The sequence below is a fragment of the Xenopus laevis genome, chromosome 3L (assembly GCF_017654675.1).
Source record: "Xenopus laevis strain J_2021 chromosome 3L, Xenopus_laevis_v10.1, whole genome shotgun sequence".
In the NCBI taxonomy this organism is placed as follows: domain Eukaryota; kingdom Metazoa; phylum Chordata; class Amphibia; order Anura; family Pipidae; genus Xenopus; species Xenopus laevis.
Window position 1 is genome coordinate 33,042,910 of NC_054375.1, and position 22,250 is coordinate 33,065,159.

General features: G+C 38.5%; 1 protein-coding gene across 2 annotated transcripts in view; it reads left to right on the plus strand.

The window, feature by feature from the left end:
• Positions 1 to 21,726, plus strand: part of pcdha13.L (protocadherin alpha 13 L homeolog) — a 54,326-nt gene extending 32,600 nt beyond the window's left edge. The window contains exons 2-4 of one of the 2 annotated variants that reach the window (XM_018252051.2): positions 8,130 to 8,188; positions 9,064 to 9,149; positions 19,016 to 21,726. In XM_018252051.2, coding sequence (XP_018107540.1) covers positions 8,130 to 8,188; positions 9,064 to 9,149; positions 19,016 to 19,263 — 393 coding nt within the window. In that variant the 3' untranslated portion in view covers positions 19,264 to 21,726. The remainder of the gene's footprint in view (positions 1 to 8,129; positions 8,189 to 9,063; positions 9,150 to 19,015) is intronic. The other variant, XM_041586095.1, reaches the window with a different exon arrangement.
• Positions 21,727 to 22,250: the final 524 nt, after the last annotated feature.

Sequence of the window (22,250 nt, forward strand, 5' to 3'; positions counted from 1 at the left end):
GTGGGATAGCAGGTATAGTAGGGAGAGATGGTGCCCATAGCAGCAGTGGGAAAATAGTCTCTGGGAAGGGACTGTGGCTGTAAGATAGCAGGTATAGTAGGGAGAGATGGTACCTATAGTAACAGTGAGGATAATAGTCTCTGGGAAGTGATTGTGGGATAGCAGGTATAGTAGTGAGACATGGTGGCTATAGTAGCAGTGGGGAAATAGTCTCTGGGAAGAGATTGTGGCTGTGGGATAACATGTATAGTAGGGGTCATGGCACCTATGGTAGCAGTGGGATAATATAGTGTTCTTAGGGAGGCAAGAGCTCTGAGAGCTCACTATACATGTGCTCAACCTGCAGCACTTCACTAGCTGAAAACAATGCCCAGATCACTTCTGACATAACATAGGGAGAAGGAAACCCTAAAAATGAATAGGACTAAAAATGTCATGTTTTATATACTGCACTTATTGCACCAGCCTAAAGTTTCAGCTTCTCAATAGCAGCAATGATCCAGGACTTCAGACTTGTCACAGGGGGTCACCATCTTGGAAAGTGTCTGTGACACTCACATGCTCAGTGGGCTCTGAGCAGATGCTGAGAAGCTAAGCTTAGGGGTCGTCACAAATTATCAAGCAGAAAATGAGATTTGTCTGTAATATAAGATGATGCTACAGGGCTGATTATTAAATTCTGATGCTAGTTGCACTGGTTTCTGTGCTGCCATGTAGTAATTATCTGTATTAATTACTAATCAGCCTTATATTGGGACATTTCTAATCTATGAGTACTGTATACTGTGAGTGAGTCTCTAAGCTCAGAGCATGTGCAGTGAATCAGCAGAAAAAAACATGGGGAGCTACTGGTGCATTTTTGGAGACACAAATCTTTACTGCTAAAGGGCTGTGGTTGCCTTTGGCTGGTACAGATGCACAAAACATAATGTACAACATTTCTAGCCTACTTCTTTAGTTTAACTTTCCTTGTCCTTAAGTTCCCAGGCATTTAACAACATCTGAAAGAGCACTGATTGGACAAATTGACTTAATAAAAATACCATGGGCACCAAAAAATTATGTTTTTCCCCAGGCCAAGCTAGCACTTAAAACAACCCATTGCAGTGTAGAGAAAGAGTTAAGAATACCAGAAAGCTTTTAGTGCAAATCCGGCTGGTAGTCTTATTAACATGTTCTCTGTTCAGAGAGAAAAATTTAATGTGGACGCAAAGAAACTGTAAATTAGCAGAACCAACCATTTGGCTGTATGATGAAATATATTCTCCTAGCAACATTTGCTTTGACAGGTATTTTCGTTAAGTATTTTTCTTTTTTTGGTAGATCGTTATTTTAGAAATGTTGAGATTTTCTTTGCCAAGCATTTATATTTTTTTCTATCCTGAAAGGAAGAAAACCCTGTGATATTTTAATTAAAGGGAAATGCATAGATGCAGCATTATTCATTGCACTGACCTAGAGCAACCAATCAGCGGTGAACTTTCACTGTCTATGCTGCGGTAGAGTTATAAAGAGTAATTGCGGATTGGTTGCTAGGATTAACTGTACTGGTCAGATCTGGCATTTACTTTAGTTAATAAGCCCGTCGGTGGATAGCATAAGCCAATTAACCAAAAATACTTTCTGTTAAAGGGGAACTTCGGCTTCCAAACCAAAATTTGAGATCCACATAACACAGAAACCCCTAATATATCCATCCCAGCTATCCGTTTCTTCAAAACGTTTGAATAAATGCCATTTTCTATGCTGAAATCCAGCTGTTTAACAGTTTTTTTCTTTCTGCATCATTTGAAATCCTGGCAGGGAAGGAGGGACTAAAAACTGATGTTACAAATTGTAAAAACTTCTCCACAGCTTACAGACAGCATGCAGGAACTACATAACCCACAATGCATTGCACTATGATGTTCCTTTCCTTATTGAAATCACGTGTGCAGGGAATTGTGGGGTTTGGAGGATGCAGGCTGAGGACAGATGGCTGCTGATACAAAGTAACAGTAGTCAGGCAGCTCAGCAAAGTAGTTAGACCAGGGGTAGGCAACCTGTGGCTCCGGAGCCTCATGCGGCTCTTCATCCTGCTTGCTGTGGCTCGGTCTTGCAGCTTTGCCATGTCGTCTATACAGGCTCCTGGAGTGTGCGGCCGCGGTAAGCTAACGGTTAGCTTACCGTGGTCGCACACTCAGGAAGCTGCGAGCAGGTGCAAGGGCTGTATAGACGTCCCAGGAGTGACAGGCAAGACCGAGCCGCAGCAAGATGATTTATCATGGTCCTAACCGCGGTCACACACACAAGACGAGAGGGAAGATCAGCATGGAGATTCAGAAACAGAAGTCGCATTAAACAGATGAGAACACTAGCATTTAATAGGGCTATTCATTGTTTAATTTATTTCAAAGTAGGCCTACACATACACACTGCACTTCTGTTTGTTGTATTCTGTTGTTGTAACCGTTAAAATTAAAAAGCTTAAAAAGTTTATAAGCTGTGTTATGTTTTGCGGCTCCAGACTATTTCCAGACTTTAGTGAAAGAGGGGGCAAAATGGCTCTTTTGATAGTAAAGGTTGCTGACCCCTGAGTTAGACAGATCAGCAGGAGAACAGGGTGCTCGGCTTAGGGAACCGTCAGAAACCATTAAAAATCATGAAAAGTCTGCATATTTTTTAAATGATGTATAAATATGATGTATTAAGTTGATTGACATTATGTTTACTTTCCAAAAAGCTTAAGTTATGTTTTTGTGGAGTTCTCCTTTAATATTGGTGTAATAATAGATTCATTAGGAATGATTTCTCCCATTTTAGTCTCTGCAACAGACTTCTTGTTATTGTCCCTGATAGCACAGGCAGCATGGGGTTGAGTGAATGAGGGCTTAACACTGTCCATAGATCTCAATGCAGCCGGATAAACTCGTCCCTCCTTTCTTTCAGCTGAGCTTATTGAAATTGTAAATTAAGTATTGCCTCATGAGCCCCTATACCTCCTGGGCCCCCCTGCAGCCACACCCACAGGGTCTGCTTTCTCTATAGTTACATTCCTTCTTGCAGACTCCAATTTCCAGGACCCATTGCTGAATAAGACAACCCATGACAAATGTTTCCTACTATCAAAACTCTCTCTTAGCCTGGAGGTATTGAAGCACAGGGAAGAAGCACGTGTGTGTGAATTGATAGCAAAAATCTCTCTTCAAAGTACTGAACTATAATAATAATAATCATATTGTGAAGAAAGGTGAGGAATAATTGGAATATAAAGCAGTACTTATATTATGAGCTCTATAAAACATATATTATGTATGTGTGTAATCATTTTATGCAATCCCATCTGTATGTGCTGCTCAGTACTGTGTACACAGAGAAATTGCAGCGATTACTATTCACCTCTGTCATTCATGTCAACATAGGAACTCTCTAAATCTGCTTTCATATCCCACTCACATCACCCATAAACTAAATTGACTCTTTTTTTTTTAAATCAAAAACCGAGACTAAATGAATCTCCTTCCCCCATTAAAAGAGTCATTCACCTTTGTTATCTTTTAATATGATGCAGAGAGTGATATTCTGAGACAATTTGCAATTGGTTTTCATTTTTTTATTATTTGTGTTTTTTGAGTTATTTAGCTTTTTATTCAGCAGCTCGCCAATTTGCATTTTCAGCAATCTGCTTGCTAGGGTCCAAATTAGCCTAGCAACCATGCATTGATTTGATTCAGAAACGGGAATATGAATTGGAGAGGACTTAATAGACAGATGAGTAATAAAAACTAGCAATAACAATACATTTGTAGCCTTACAGAGCATTTTTTTAGATGGGGTCAGTGACCCCCCTGTTTGATAGATGGAAAGCATCAGAAGAAGAAGGCAAATCATTCAAAAACTATAATCGAGAAAAAAACTAGGACCAGTTAAAAAGTTGCTTAGAATCAGCCATTCTATAACATACTTAAAGTTCATGTAAAGGTGAACCACCCCTTTAATGTCAAGTTTAGAAAGATGGAGTTAATTGGTGAAAATTGCACTACTACAACTTTGCCTTTTATAGAACTGAATAGTTTAGTGAGTCTTATGTAGGTTATGGAGTAAATAGAAAGAGTAATAAAAAATAGCAATAACAATAAATTTGTAGCCTTACAGAGTAAGATGGGGTCAGTGACCCCTATTTGAAAGCTGGAAAGAGTCAGAAGAAGAAGGCAAATATTTAAAAAAAAAACTATAAAAAAAATAAATAATAAAGACCAACTGACAAGCTGTTTAGAATTGGCCATTCTATAACATACTAAAAGTTAACTTGAAGGTGAGCCACCCCTTTAAGGGTTATTATTGTGACTGTAAATGCACTGTAGACACTGTAAATGCACTGTAGACATTTTGTTATTTGATAAGACAAAATTATCTTTGGGTGAAGCGCATGAAAACTCTGAATATAGCTTATACAGCTACAGAATATAGATATGGATTTGGCTTTAGTTGTGCAGTTAACAGCGGCCCATAATTAAACAGTCATATGTCTTATCCCTATTTATGCAAGATATGCAGGGCCGGATTTACATAGCGGGCACCCCTAGGCTAGCTGTCGTTCGTCATCCCAGTTCCCTCCCTTTTATTTGCTTAAATTTTCATCATCGGGACTGGGACAGTCGGGATTGGCTCACAGGAAATGTAAAAACCTATAGTATCTCCTGCGCATCCCCAGTGTTTCTGAACCAATGTGGGTGTGGTTGGACAGCATACTGTCCCCTAAAATCCTGCCGCCCTAGGCCCCGGGCCTTGGTGGCCTCTCCACAAATCGGGGCCTGAAGGTTGGTATGAAGTATATGAAAAGGGGGTGGGACATGACCAAGCCTAAAATGTGAATTATCCAATTTGGTATAAGATATGCTCTATAATACATAAATATAATATACCAGAGCCATGAATATCCTGTAAATTATAACCTTATAATACACAAAAGCTATGACTATCTTTTATATCCTTATAAACGGTGAGTTCTGATGTCATCAGTTATAAACGGTGAGTTCTGATGTCATTTCTGTCACATGACTCACTGAAATTTGTGTATTATAATAAATAAAGTACTCCCAGTTGTAAAAAATTAGGATATTAGAAGTTACCTCGAAGTTCCATGACCTGTATAAAAACACTTTGCCTTCGGCCGCATACTAATATATGGTCATGAAACTCCTCGGTAACTTATAATATCCTTATATTTTACAAGAGGGGGTACTTTATTCACTATATAAATGGTGCTTAGTGATGTCATCGGTTATAATCGGTGCTTAGTGATGTCATTTCTGTCACATGACTCACTGAAACATATGTATTATAATAAATAAAGTACCCCCTGCTGCAAAATTTGAGAATATTAGAAGTCAATGGTCATGGAACTCCTCTGTAATTTATCATATCTTTATATGTTACAATAGGGGGTACTTTATTCACTATATACTGTATGAATCCAGTAGCTAACATAAATGAATGCTGATTGCATAAGGCTTTTTCTAACTGATACCTAGTAGAGTTGCTCTTTCTTAGCGCTATCTTCATTTTCTGGGATTAAATGTTGTTCGACCAGAAGCTGGTTCTATTCTGTTTTTCAGGCTCTAAAATACTAGATAGTTTGTGTAGGGTAAGATTGTGGTTAGGTTAGTTGCACATTTTAGAGAACCCTGACAACTCTGCAAAGCAATTAATGTAAAGTTGGTTCTGTTCATGTTCATGTTTCATAATGAGCCTGTGGATTTTCCTACTTGGCTCCCTAATATTAACTGTTAGTGGGAACTCATCATGAACTTCACACTTTGGCCCCAGTCTCAACGTATAAGGATTGGCTTTGTGAAAGTTAAACAAAAGCAAGATAAGATCGCGGCATTTCGATGAAAGAAAATAATACTGGCGTTTACTAAAATACAATTATATTTTAAGCATGCGTCTGCAAAAGAGAGATAGGAAATTATCTGATACCGTAATTAGCAAAGCTATTTTTGTATGAGACATGCAAATGCTGTTAATTGGATTGTGAGGATATTCATTTATTCAGTATGATAGACGTTTAACTGACCTCTATAAGGGATTTTTCAAATAAACTCAAGGTTTTACGGAAACAACATCAATGACACGGGCTAACGCTGGATGGCAGTATTGTATTACATTTCAAGGGAATTCTCATTTACCAAACCTTTTTCTTTCCCCTGAAGAAATAACGCCACATGAATCAGAATTAATGGTTGTCAAGCAAGAAGAACTAGAACCATCCGTTTTTGTTTTCAACACCCTGAAAGAACGGCTTGGATTTATTTGGAAATACATTATTTGCTGTAAAATAGCATTCTGTGTTACAGCCTTCATTATTTTGCCTAAAAAAATACATTTTCTAGGGGAAAACACTATTTGTGGCTGCAAAGCTTTTTCCTTCTTTTTCGAAGGGCCAAAACACACACCTGCTGTTTAGGACAATGCTAGATCTTGTCTAAGTATTTATGGCATATACATCTATCCCACAAATATAAAGCTATGTGACCTGTTATCCAGAATGGTTGGGACCTGGGGTTTTCCAGATAATGGAACTTTCCATAATTTGGATGTTCATACCTTAAGTCTACTAAACAAATTATTTAAGCATTAAATAATCCCAATAGGCTGGCTTTGCTTCTAATAAGGATTAATTATATCTTAGTTTGGATCAAGTACAGGGTACTGTTTTATTACTACAGAGAAAAAGGAAATTATTTTTGAGAATTTGAATTATTTGGATAAAATGGAGTCTATGGGAGATGGCCTACCTGTAATTTGGAGCTTTCTGGATAACGGGCTTCTAGATAACAGATCTCATACTTGTGATTAATATATTCTCCCTTTTTACAGTTTGTAGCATAAATATCTGACTCTCTACGCCACTGCCGCAAGGGTGTGAAATCTTTGGGCCCTTTTAACTACAGAGAGCTACAACTGCCATAATCATCACCCGTCATTAGGGCTGGACTGAGAATTAAAATAGGCCCTCGCATTTCAGGTACACAGAGGCCCAATCAGCCCACACAGTGGTCCAAACAGCCCACACCAGTCCACTAAATACTGACTTTCTATGGCACTTTAAAGCAGCCCCTCTGGCGTTTGCCTGAACCCACAGATTGCCAGTCCGGGCCTGCCCGTCATCTTGACTGCAGTAGAGCGCTACAACTCCCAGAATCCTCTCCCCTCATCCTAAATGCAGTAGAGACTTACAACTTCCAGAATCCTCACCCCTTATATTGATTACGGTAGAGAGCTACAACTCCCAGAATCCTCACCCCCTCATCTTGACTGCAGTAGAGACTTATAGTTTCCAGAATCCTCACCCCTTATCCTGACTGCAGTAGAGACCTACAGCTCCCAGAATCTTCAACCCCTCATCCTGAATGCTGTAAAGAGCTACAAATCCCAGAATCCTTGCCTGTCATCCTGGTTGCTGTTACTGAGTAGCATACTCCTGGTACAAGGATTGAAAAGGGCACTGGCACTTGAAATATCTGTGCCAACATTCATCTCCAAAGAGGGAGAATTATATTCTATATGCAGTATAATTGGTTCTTGTCCTGCTCCTAATGGAGGGCCAATGACTCTGCTTAAGTGCTGCTATTTCTAGGCACTTCTGAGTATTAGAACACATGTGCAGTTGGTTGCAGTTTAAAAACCTGAGCCTTTACTATGCAAACAATTATTCCAGGAAAAGAAAGTCAAAGATTGGGGCCCTGCCTTGAAAATAGGGACCATTGACATCTATTGTATATAAACATGTATAGTACACCTGGACTTGAATTGCCCTTTAATGCAATGTTGGCAAGTAAACTGCAATAAGGATACTTTCTACTGAGTTTCACATTCTTCTTCATTGATGCTATCCCTCCAGCAGATCCGTTTTCCATTACAGTCAAACCACCTGCAAATCATCTCCATTTAAATGTAATTAAAGCTGAGTGTATGGAAATTGGTCTCACGCAGTGATATGCTAAACATCTCGTCAGACAGGGGGGATAATAAGATAGGAGCCAGCAAAACCGTGTTCTAAGCAATACTGCGAGTACATTCACTACAGGCAAACACTGTCTGTCTTGTACTTTATGTTTACTGTGCTCTTTTGCTTTATTTTGCAGATAAAATTTCCAAATACCGACTGGTCCCCTCAAAAGGAACAGAAGCCAGGGCTGAAAAGGTACATACATGTAATCATATAGCGCTTGGTGGGGGGTTTTAATATTGGTTAGAATAAGTGGTTTAAGATTAACACAGATACAAAGCAAATGTTCTACTAATATAAGTACTTGTTGCATCAGTGCAGCGCATTACTAGGACCATTCAAATACTGGCTTTCATTATATTAAAAGCAATAATCCTATCAAAGCTAACAAAAGATTGGTTACTTATATGTTGTTTCAAATAGGGCTCTGGCCAAAGTATTCTGTGCCAAGTCCATAATTATGAAGTATTCCAAGCCTGTATGCTGGCAGATCTATTATATGGTAGCACTACCGATATATGGCACTACCATATCCCATAGTATTTAAAATAAACAGTTTTTTACAAAAATCTTTGGCTGATTTGTCTTTTCTCTGTAAAAATCATAAATTCATGTTAATGAAAAAAACAATTCAAGGCCTAGAGCATCACAATATAGGTATGGGATCCGTCACCTGGAAACCCGTTATCCAGAATGGCGGTCTCCCATAGACTCCATTTTATCCAAATAATCTAAATTTTTTAAAAAGAAATGATTTCCTTTTCCTCTGTAATATAAAATAGTACCCTGTACTTGATTCAAACCAAGATATATTAATTCTTATTTGAAGCAAAATCATCCTATTGGGTATATTTAATGTTTACATGATTTTCTAGTAGACTTAAGGTATGAAGACCCCTCATCCAGAAAACTCAAGGTCCCTAGAATAGGCATAGATCCCATAATATATCCCTTACCTGACTCACCGAATCAGACTTTAATTTGGGGTACCATTTTGTTTCTCTTTGAACTATATTTTCCCAGTTATTAGCAAAATGCAAATATATATATATTCCTGTGTTCTTCTCTAGTTCTCAGAGTCTTGAAGACCTTGGAACTCGAAAAGGTTCAAAAAAAGACCACGACAGACTCCGTACACTAGTTTCCCCTGTCACTGGTCAGTATATGTGTCTCCCCTAACCAACGATTTCCATGCATGTGTTGTCCTGTATTTGCCATTCTTTTTAGCATGTATTCTACTCTTCTACATGTTGCCCAATGGGTACCTTGCAGCAGTTGGCAGACAAATAAGGCTTTGAACATCTCATTTAACTCACTGCTTTTGCTTTTTTTTTTTAACGATTTTTATTTTATTTTTGCTCAACAACACAACAAAAACAAAAGATAAATGAGCATTGCTATTTAAGAAGGGTCATCGACAACACAGTGTTACAGCAGGTCATGAGTGGGTTCTCTGTATGCGGCAGAGAACCAACAGATAGCATTGGGAACTTGCCCAGGGTTAGCTTTCAGTAAGTGATTGGTATTGTTATATCCTGGATTCCGCCTCTGGACTGGTCTCCAGCCATGGGTCCCATACTTTCTCGAATATTTGGGGACATCATCTGGCAATGTAGGTTAGCTTAAAGGGATACTGTCATGGGAAAAAAAATTTTTTCAAAATGAATCTGTTAATAGTGCTGCTCCAGCAGAATTCTGCACTGAAATCCATTTCTCAAAAGAGCAAACAGATTTTTTTTAATTCAATTTTTAAATTTGTCATGGGGCTAGACATTTTGTCAATTTCCCAGCTGCCCTTGGTCATGTGACTTGTGCTTGTACTTTAGGAGGGAAATGCTTTCTGGCAGGCTGCTGTTTTTCCTTCTCAATGCAACTGAATGTGTCTCAGTGGGATATGGGTTTTTACTATTGAGTGCTGTTCTTAGATCTACCAGGCAGCTGTTATCTTGTGTTAGGGAGCTGTTATCTGGTTACCTTCCCATTGTTCTTTTGTTTGGCTGCCGGGGGGGGGGGGGAAAGGGAGGTGGGTGATATCACTCCAACTTGCAGTACAGCAGTAAAGAGTGATTGACGTTTATCAGAGCACAAGTCACATGACTTGGGGCAGCTGGGAAATTGATGATATGTCTAGCCCCATGTCAGATTTCAAAATTGAATATAGAAAAAATCTGTTTGCTCTTTTGAGAAATGGATTTCAGTGCAGAATTCTGCTGGAGCAACACTATTAACTGATTCATTTTGAAAAATGTTTTTTTCCCATGATCCCTTTAATAATGGGCAGTTTGCTGTTTATTAATTGCACCCATTGTTTAATAGGCCGTGGTTGGGGGCTCAGAGACTAATGCTTGGGAGATCCATGCTCCGCAAAAAGTATGACCCCGCATACCTCCCACCTCCAAGGGCCCCATGCACCAGCTGCAACCCCCCCCCCACTTGTACCTGTGAGCGCAAAGGTTCAGGAGGCCCAGCAAGTAGGAGCCCACAAGTTTTTCCTACCAGCTTAGTCCAAACCTGACAGCCTCTACTGCTTTACACGCCACTGAATATTTACTGTGCATGCAAACATCTTATTTGGAAAGAAAATTATAAAAACCAGGGCAGTGACATATATTAATGGGAGGGTTCCAGCACTGGGTAACTCAAGGGGCATTGACAGGTATGTGACTGTTATGGGGCCCAGGAATATAAGGGTCCAGGTAGTGCACTGTTTCTATATGTGATTATGAAAAATTCCATATTCTCCTAGTTTCTGTGGGGTGCAATCAGTAGTTGTTATTTATATTGCTGCTGTAGGTATCTGCAGCTACAGTCGAACAATGACATCCCAGATAATGTACCTCTGTTTTTTTTTTTTTTTCATTTGGTGCATGTACAGTCTGCACCTATAGTGGCATATAATAATCCTGCATAGAGCCATAAAGCAAGGAGGGAAGGGCAAATAATCTGAAGTATGTGGTTTGAGGTGCTGAATTTGTGTGCATGAAAACATTCTTTAATCGTCAGTGGGGGGATGTACCAGCAAATGGATAAAGCAGGCTACACATTTCACTCTAGCCCTTAGAGCAGGAGCTGATTTCTACCACTGTACTCCTATGTAATTAACCTTCTTGTTGTTTAACACTGATAGCCATACGTTAATGGAGACCAAAAGAATAGAGTACATGTTGTTCGGAACAGTCAGCTTGAAATAATGTGTTAATTAAGCTCATAGTTTCTCTACAACTGTAGGCTGGAACTCTTTTAATAATAGAGAGATATTTTCAGCAGCCAACCAAAGAATTTTTGTTGGAGCAAATGATAAGTATTGCTCTTCAATATACATATCTTCTAATCCAATTAAAGAGGAAAAAAACCAAACAACAAATAAAATGTACTGTAATATATATTTACAGGGAAAGGCTAATACTTATACCTAATGCTTACCGTTTTCTAAACAAGAAATTAAGCATATTTTTTTAATGTGGTTTTGGAACCCAATGCGCCTAGAGAACAGTATAATTATGAGGCTAGAGTATTACTATATTAATATTGCTATTCATCTTCTTGTCATTCAAGCACTTGCTTGAACTTGGGAACCATACCCCCCCCCCCACAACATCTTGGTTTTATAGAAAAGGGGCAATCACTCTCAGGCACATCCCTGATCCATTTAAGTCCAATTTAAGGTAAGTCCTGTCCATGTGCTTTAGACCTGTGATGGGCACTCTGGCAAGGAGTGGGTTATACCGACCCAAACTCTTCCACCAATCAATTGCTTGGAGAGGCTTTTTAGAGGCGTTGCTTCTGTTTTTTGTTGCCTGAGCAAACAGATTTTGTGTGTTGAAGTTGGGGTGTTGTGAAAAGTTTATTTCAGTTCGTCGGTGAGTTTCCAGCTATCAGGTTTTGACCTTGACCTGTCCAACTTTGATTTGTGTTGATCTGTTGGTATCGCATTGTCTAGCTTTTGTTTATGACCCGGCTCTGTTCTAGTTTTCTTGTGTATGATCTGGCTAGCCTCCTGACAATGCACCTGGCTCACCTCTTAGTATTGTGCCTTCCTACTTGTGTTTGAACCAGCATGTCTGACCATTCCTTTGTACCCTGCATTCTCAGTGATACCGCTCACTCCCTGTACGTGTTGTTAGTTATAGTTCTGCATCCAGCTATACTTGTAAGCAAGGAGCAGGGGCTGCCTAATACAGTTTCTAGCACTGTTATGCATTATATTTTTTTAGCATCCAGCTATACGCTAATACAATTCCTTGCACTATTATGAGTTATAGTTCTGCATCCATCTATACTCATAAACAATGAGCTGGGCTAGTTAATATAATTCCTAGCACTACTTTGGGATTATAGTTCTAAGAAGGATCTTGAGCCTCTAGGGTTCCACATAATGTACTGGTATTACAGGGATTGAGCACTAACCATAACAAGACCATTGTGAGGAACTGGGATCAGATAGTTGTTTAAATTCCTCAGCCTAAACAAATGTTATCTCAAACACCTCTAATGAAAAAACCTATTTGCAAATAGTATAAGCCCCCCTGTCTGCGTCATACTTTAAATAAATCTTTGGGTAATGGCGCATGGGATGAATTTCTGCTATTATAGCTGCTTACTTGCTCTTGATGTGATTGTGGATGGTGAAAGAATGAAAAAAAGGTTTAGGAAGTAAAGTCTATTTTGTCCTTTCAAGGGAATTATTTCATAGTGTGTCAAGTCCCCTTTAAGGGGCACCTGCCCTTTAATATAGATTACAGAAGAATGACCATAGTAGCCAAAGTTAATCATAGATGGTTCTATAGATCAGTTCTATAAAATCCAAAGACCAGCACCATTATCTTTATCTCCCTCGACTTCTCTCTTTACACTAGATTTACAATAAAATTATTCATTGTTACTTTACTACATATGCACGAGCCTGGGTTAGGGCCATGCAGGAAACATAAGTAAAATGGGTGGAATATTTATAATTCCTAAAAGAATCACTGACCCACGGAAAAACTTAGTGACTGGATGACATATTGGCAGAAGCTCCACTGAATTTAGTTTTTTTTCCTTTAAAACCACTTATAATTCTTTATATTATAGCTAACTGTTGGAATATCCATAACATGACTATTTAGGAAGTAGAAAAACCACTCAATTATACTGTGACATGTGGATGTATATGTCAGAATATGAAATCTACCTGGCCTGGGTATTCAAGGAATATAACAGGCATAAGGCAGTGCTTTTAACAGTTTTTTCCAATAGATATAATAAGGAGGGGATGCTTCGTTCAAATTTTATTGAAGATGAAATGGCTAATGTCCTGGTGGGCCCCTTTTGACCATTTATTAAAGCAGCCCTGGTTAGCATTATTCAAAGATATGGTGTGTTCCATAATAAAATGCCTAATTGTGACCACCCTTTGTGACCCATAATTCAGCTTCGGATTTGCCATATTTATTGAATGCAGCTTTGCCGAAAGAAAGGAAACATAGACAAAGGCAGCCTATGTGAAAACACATGGAGAGAATTCAAACTTGTATGAAATATTTATTCAATGCCACAGCTGAGAAACGTTGATCACAATGTAGTTTCATCTGAAATTTTTCCAAGTGTTACACAGAAGCAAAATGATCCAGCTCTTTTAGGAAAGCTAAATGTTATTCTGCTAAAAGCGCCGTTTCTACTCACTGACAGTTTGACAGAAAAGAAGGGGGGTGGGTGCAAGCGAAAAGAAAAATAGAATGCTTTGGAAATGCTGATAAATGTATTCATAAATATATCCCAATGGGAAGCAAATCCAAGAGAAACACGGCGAAACCCATGTGGCTTAATATTATAACAAGTGAAGAAAAAGAACAGGAAGAGGCTTTTAGAAATGGAAGTCAGGAGGGACACAAGAACAGGGAAAGCATTACAAAGAAGGCAATAAACTATGCATCAATTTAACTGAAGGTAGAAAATGAAAAAAAAAAAACATTATGAAAGAGAATTGGGAAAATCTGAAGCATTCTTCATGTGTGTAATGAGTAAGTATTGAATCTCTGAAAAGCAAGACAGGTAAACTGATTAGAGGGAGAGCCAGCCTTTATTATCCAAATCATTTACTTTGGTGTAAATACACGGAGTACTTATTGCAAGCTCTCACACTCTATAACCTTCACAAGTGAATACTATTGTTGGACTCTGGAGCATGCAGGACTCCTTCAGAATATACAGAGGCTGCTATGGCAACCTTGCCTGTAATGTTCTGATAGAGAGTCAGAGTTACTCCGAATGCTCACGTGCAGTCATACACAATTACCTGCAGAGCAATCGGCTTCTGATTAGATCTACCTTGGTAGACAAAGATGTTGAGAGTGCCGGTTATTGCAAAGTCTCATATGAAATCAATCCTAATTAGCCACCAAGTGATGCTGCTCTGATTAGGCCTGCCTGTGTATATACAAATTTCTCGATTGAGTATAATTGCCAGTGCTTGCACGCAGAGATGTGTATTTACCTGTTGAGCAATATCGCTCTGATTAGATCTTCCTTTGTATATGCAAATGGTAAGAGTGGAAATTAGAGCAAAAGCCTCCCGTCAAGTCATGAAAAGTTGCCTACAGACCGCTAATCTGGGGTTATTTTTGGCACAAGACTGCTTGCCTTTTATTGCAGTTTACAAAGGGGCACGCAGAGACCCTGAACCCCCTTGGGCTGAAGCTGCTATAAGTGTAATGTGGGTGGCAGGGCAGGGAAATCTGCTCTGCCACATATGACCAAAAGGCACCAGGGGGCAGATTCACTAAAGGATGAAGTGGCCAACGCTAGTGACAATTCGTCAGCCATCCCATCAGCAGGGACTTTGCCAATTCACTAACGGGTGTAGAGGACAATTCGCTAGCAAACAAGGCAATCGCTAGTGTTCGCTAGCACTCTATTGCCAGGAGATTTTTCACTCTGGCAAACAGTCATTACTCCGCAAATTCAGTAAAGTGTGAATTTTACTGAGCGTTACCTCTTTCGCCAGAGTTTACTTCGCCACCTCAGACCAGGAGAACTGAAATTAAGCTACATCTTCCTCAATCTTGTGTCAGTGACATCATATCCTGTATATCCGGAAATGCATTAAAGTTGTAAAAAACACCGACGACTTTTCTTTTTTAAAGAGGAATTGCCTTCAAAAGTCCAAACTATTAAGGACGTATGTGTGAACAAATTTTTTTAACTAATTTGAGGGGCATGGCACATTTATATAAGGGTGGGCTCATGTCTTTATTATGGCTCATTTGTTTTAAAAAGTGGCCACTTCAAGCATTTGCACCAACATTACTATTAATGATGTCCATACGACTTTTAAGTACCTACCCTATTCAAATTAACCTAAGCGTAAGAGTTTGAAGTTTCGCTAAGCAGAAATGAACGCTAGCAAAAATTTGCTATGAAATGCTTGCACTGTCGAAGTAACGCTCGAAAAAAAAATAATTAAAAAAAGAAATAAACAATGAAGACCAATTGAAAAGTTGTTTAGAATTAGCCATTCTATAACCTTCTAAAAGTTAATTTAAAGGTGAACCGCCCCTTTAAATAGATGTCTGTGGCACACTAAGGGGTAATTTATTGTTAATCAAGGTTCAGATTTGGGTCAAGAACCTAAAAACACAAGTGACTTCTTTATTGCACTGGAGTCAATGATAAAAAGCTTGCCAGGTTTTAGATACAGGTATGGTATCTGTTATACCCGTTATTCAGAATGCTCCAAAATACAGGAAGGCCATCTTCAATAATCCCAAATAATCCAAATATTTAAAAATAGTTTCCTTTCTCTCTGTAATAATAAAACAGCACCTTGTACTTGATCCCAACTAAGATATAATTAAAGGGGACCCGTCACCCAAAAAAATTATTCAAAATCCTATTTTATCAGATTAGTCAAGGAAAATGAACTTTAACTACACTATATAAATTATTTGAATTTTGTTTCCTTCAGTCTGGGATTTCAAAATTATAGCAAGCAGGGAGCAGCCATTTTGTGGACACTGTTATTAAGACAAGCCTTGTATCATCTCAGAATCTTGTTTGTGCACCAGAATGGGGGACCCGATGTCCATCCCCATGCCCTGACCACACAGTTATATGGTAAAGAGAACTGGGGGAATGTGGGGAGAGCAGTGACATCTAAGAAGTGCTGAATTGAAAGTGAAAGTAATTGTCTGCCCCGCCTCTATGCCACGGGCATAGAGGAGGGGCAGACAATATTTGATTGACAGCTGAGATTTTTAAATGAGCTTACAACAGCTATGAATGCTTAAATAAAAAATAAAAATTGGATTTCATGTTTAATTTGAAAAGGACTTTTATTATACAGATTTTTGTGTCTGGGTGACAGGTCCACTTTAATCCTTATTTGAGGCAAAATCAGCCTATTCTAGACTAGAATCTAAATCGCCGGTGAGATGGCACTCGGAGCGCTTCGTTTTACAAAGTAGCCTCACGAGGAGACTTCTGACAACTAAGTGCTCTGAGTGCCATCCCGCCGGAGATTTAGATTCTAGCTGGCGGGAAGGCTTTTTGGGGAGAGTAGTCACCCAAGCGGTTTGTCGCCGGTTGACTAAATCTCCCCAAATCTTTGTGTGTGTGTCTGTACCCTAGAGGTTCTGTCATCCAGAAAACCCCAAGCATTCTAGATAACAGGTCCAATACCTGTAGTAAGGAAAAACGTAATTGACAAAAAGAATATCATGATAATGAACAAGTGTTTTATGAAAGATAAAGAACTAATTTTCATTAGCTTGCTGTATCTAATCCTGACCCTAAGGGTAAGGTCACACTGGGCGAGTTGCCTCGCGAGGAAACTTCGGGTGACTTCAGAATACCAAGCGACGCGTGTGCCATGCCGCAGGCGACTTTTCATTTTAGCCGGCGCAAGAGAGAGGTAAGGCAATCGGGGAGATTGGTCGCCGCAAAGACAAGGCGATTAGTCGCCAGGCGACTAAATCTCCTCGAATCGTCCAGTGTGACCTTACCTTAGTCAATAATAAATCAGCCCTTGATTTAGCTGAAATATCTCAGAGAGAATAGATGAAAACCATTTAAGCCTTTAGTAAATGACCTCAATTCGTTTACAGTTTTTCTAATTTGAATTCTACTCAAGTTCGGGTCAATTAAATTTGTCCGAGCTGAGAAAATTAGATTTTATTAATAATTTCGATTGGTCGAATTTCAAGTTCATGGGAGTTAGAAAAAATGTGCTTCTAAATAATTATTATTCTAAAAAAAATTATTTCCCTTCACAACCAGTGTCAAACTGGCCCACCGGGATACCAGGAAAACTCCCGGTGGGCCAAGGTGTCAGTGGGCCCTCATGCTGCTAAACTTTTGGCCTATTTCATGGCCATTCCCTATTTCTATGAGAACAAAGAGGCTAAATAGATGGAGTAATTGATTATAGTATGTAAAGAAAACAGACTAGGAGAATAGAGGTTGATTGAGGAGATGAAGAATAATAATACTGAGAGTGGCCCCTGGTCTAAGGTTTTTGGGTGGGCCCCTGGTGTCCCAGTCCGACACTGTTCACAACTGCCATGCAATGTGTATACATATGGGAATGCTTTACAAAACGGCACTGTGTGTATTGGGGAAAGGTTCAGAGAATGTGCATACTGATATAGATCATGCAGAAGGATTAGTAGGATTTGCTTTTTGTTTGAAGAGATTTAGGCTGATCTAATACAAACAATCAAACATACACACAATTAGCTGATCAAGCAGCGGAAATTAAAATGCAGCAGCTCACTGCAGATCATTCTGTGAATGGGAAGATCAGAGGCAGATCCCATGTTCCAATGCTGCCAAGGGCCACAAATAGTCTGATTGCTTTAATGTTAAACCATATCCATGCATTAACCTGATCTAAAAATGCATGGTATTCCTTAAAAAAATTAAACCATGCAAGCAACACAACTTGACTTTGGTTGAAGACCCAGTAATTAATGTACAGATGTGTCTTCAGTTCATGTGAGATTATGGATCATACCAAGTACATCTGCAATAATGACTGCTGTAGTTGGTATGGGCTGTATCCTCATATACCCAGGGGTGGCAAAAAGCTGAATTTTCATTTTTTTAAATGGAAATTCGGCTCTGCTAGTGCAGAAAGCGCAATAGCACTTGCTGCTATTGCGATGCAGCATCCCCCTTGTTTTTAAGTGTGTAGTGGGAGGGTGGTCCCTGCACATGCCTAACAACTGTTCGTACTTTGGCCAAAAGGCACAGGGCTTAGAAGAAAGTGGGACATGGGGATTGTGGTTTGGGGATTGTGGTTTGAACTAGTCTAGTTGGACAAGCAAAATGCTTAAAGGGGTGGCTCATCTTTAAATGACCTTTTAGTATGCAATAGAATGCCCTTTTCCTAGCAACCAATTGGTGATCATTATTTATTTTTTGTATAGTTTTTTTTAATCATTTTCCTTTTTCTTCTGCCTTTTCCCAGTTTTCAAATGGAGGGTTACTGACCCCCACCAGCCAAAAACGAATCCTATGTGAGCCTACAATTTTATTTTTGTTGTTACTTTGTAATTCTTATCTTTCTATGTACATATCCTAATAATGATATTCTCATCTCTTGTTCTAACCACTGCCTGGTTGCTAGGATAAATAAAATAACCAGATAACTACTGAAATACCAAATGGAGAGCTATTGAACAAAAAGCTAAATAACAAAAAAAATAAAAATTTGAGAGAAATTGCAAATTGTCTTAGACTATCAATGTCTACATCATATTAAAAGTTTATTTAAAGGCGAACCACTTTAAATCCATAGAATGCATGGAAGTTCGGATTTATCTTAGCATAGCGAGCAGCACTCAAAATGACCAACACAAATGTTGCTGCTCTCTGCCTTTTAACCAAAAATGTATTCATTTTCATTAGCAATTCACCAAAAATTATGCATCTATATTGGTCTTGACTGTATTAATTTTTTATTGACTGCAAAAAAAAAAATAAACAAAAAAAGGAAGCTGTGGTGCATAAAATGTTTAATTGAGTCTTTGATTTCTTGCTCAGATATAAAGAAGAAGCCCACAACATCAAATGGAGTGTGGAGCCCTAAGTATGGCCTACAGTTCCAACAGCATGGACCAAGCTTGGACTATCAGCATAATGTTTATATTCCTGGGACGCCGACATTACTGGCCAACAAACAAGGCTTGTTTGAGGAGAAAAACAGTTTTTCCACTTTTGGAAAGAAGAGAAGAATGTCCTGTTATGGAGAAGTCCATGATGATATGATAATCAACAATGATTTGAAATGAGAAGGGATCAGACTGCAAGAGACAAAACACATTGGGTGGACGTATAAGAACCTTTATGGTTAAAAGAAACCCCAGTGTTATCACTTGCTGAGACCTCTGTCTGGACTCTTCTACCTGACGCCGGCATTGTGTTATGAGCTTGAAAAGCAAGCACTGTGACAGTGACAGGCTGCAATCTATAATGTGCAATAGAAAGAGCATATCTGAAATTAACTTGAGCACTTGAAATTAAAGTACTTTTGGTAAAATAATGAATGGTGCCAAAAAAAAAAAAAAGACGACATCTAAAGATGAAAAAAAATAAAAAAATGCTAGGGAAGTGGTGTGCTGAGTTAATAGGCAGGATGCAATTTCATGTGGTGAAACAGTTTCAATGTGGGTGAGAATGAAAGAATCGTCTGTGTGTAAAAAGCAATTTTCTCCATCTGCAGTCAACCGCAAGACTTTCTTGAGGACTGATGTGAATGAGGAGGCATCCATTCTGAAATGTCATTTCCACTTCTAGCCTTTGGCGATTTTCATTTAGTGACAGCTCTGTCCTTCATTGTTAATATGTGAATGTACTCAGTGGAACTATATATATATATTTTATTTTTTGTTAGTGCTGTATGTTGTGTTCCTGTTCTGCAGATGGAGAAGATCTGCCTGGCAATCTATACCTCCGGAATGAGTGACAGATTCTAAATGCGGTTACCTATCAGTGCATATGTGTGGATGTGTGGATAGTATATATACTGCATATATACAGATCTCATTTCATTTTTAACTCTGTGACATTTTTAACTAACACTTGTGTTAAAGAGAACTGTACTCACTGTGATGTTCAAGGTAATATGCAAAAATATTTGTTATAACATAGCAAAATTTTCTGAAGCAAACATGTTATACATCTTAAAGCAAAACAGAGGCCAAGCTGCTATTGATATTAAGGGGGTTGTAAATTGTAACAATTGGACTCAAGGGAGTGTGTATGTATACTGGTGAAATTGGGGCTGTGGTGGGTCGGGGTGTCCACAAAAAAACCAATTGTTCATATATATATAAATACAAAATTGGGACTTAATCCCTTAACCACAATGCCCCATAATACTGTATTATAATAAGTAAACACATTTCAAAATATCGATAAAAGGCTATATTAATTTACCACCATGCCATGTCCTACTGATTAAAAACAAATTAAAAACAAGCAGTGCTGCATGTAGGAAGAGAGATCCCTCTATTCCCTCACATCCAACTCTTTGATTAGTAATGGGGTTATAGCACATCCAATAGAGGGATCCCTACATGCAGCGCTGCTTGTTTCTAATTTGTTTTTAAAAATTCAATTTTAATTTTAATTTAACTTTAAAAATTTAAGTTTCAGTATACTAAAAGGTGCCTGGTAGACTGAGATTTGTAGTTGTACGACAGCTTCAGGTCCACTGGTTGGACTTTTAATACAAAGAGTGGCTGGACAAGGAGTTCTGCCAGGGTACATGGCCATGAGTATAGAATAAGGGTGAGTATTTTAAGTAATTAAAAAACCCTTGATTGCAAATGCTGGGACTCTTGCTTTTTGCTCTGGAATGTGATGGACATTATTATTAATGGGGAACAGAGAACAGAATTATATGTGAATCCAGCTCAAAAGTATAACAGCAATGTTGGACTTACTGCAAACTGACATTCAGTTTGTTTCCATAGCATGTGTTTCTCCATGTGTACCATGCAACCAAAAGCCTAAACGTTCATGATTGCTGAATGGGCAAAATGTGTAACATGTTACTACATAAACCCATTTATTTCTTAATTTCTGTAATGAAAATAAAATTAAATCAATATCTTTAAACAGAAGAGAACAGGCACTAATACTGCTAGGAGATACCTAAAATATAACCACTGTCCAAGTAAATAGTTAAATCAATCTATCCATTTCTCTCTGACTATCTGTCTATTGACCTCTATCTATCTATGTATCTATCACAAATTTTTGTAGCAAATATGGCTGGGGTTTAATGATATTATACTGGGAAATAAAAAAAAGGCTATCCTTTAAGTCCTATTCCAGGCGCCAGAATGATTATATGGGTCATTAATTGGACTGAGTGTATAATAGTCATTGTTAGAATTACTTCAAATAACGTACACGGCAATACAACATCTATTTTATTCAAACACATTACGATTTTACCTGAAGTGTTAAAGAAACTTTTGCCTCCTTTATTGACAGGTATATTTGGTAAGCAAAAATCGATATATTTTTGATGTTGGGGCGAGTGGCGCTCTCTGAAGTTAAAGCCTGTTGACATGGTCCTGTCTGCGCTTGTTCGGGCACGGCGGCACACGCATGCCCTAGCGTGTGCAAATCTATCTGTCTCTCTCTCTCTCTCTCTCTCTCTCTCTGTCTATTGATTTATCTATCTTGCTTTATCTAGCTATAGCTATCTGTCTATTGATCTATCTATCTCACTGTATCATCTATCTATTATCTATCTATCTATCTATCTGTCTATCTATCTATCTATCTATCTATCTATCTATCTATCTATCGCTATCTGTCTATTGATCTATCTATCTCACTGTATCATCTATCTATTATCTATCTGTCTGTCTATCTGTCTGTCTGTCTGTCTGTCTGTCTGTCTGTCTGTCTGTCTGTCTGTCTGTCTGTCTATCTATCTATCTATCTATCTATCGCTATCTCACTTTATCTATCTATAGCTATCTATCTATCTATAGCTATCTATCTCTATCTATCTATCTATCTATCTATCTATCTATCTATCTATCTATCTATCTATCTATCTATCTATCTATAGCTATCTATCTATCTATCTATCTATCTATCTATCTATCTATCTATCTATCTATCTATCTATCTATCTATCATCTATCTGTTGCTATCTGTCTATTGATTTATCTATGTATCTCGCTTTATCTATCAATAGCTATCTGTCTATCGATCTATCTATCTCGCTGTATCCACTATCATCTATCTCGCTCTG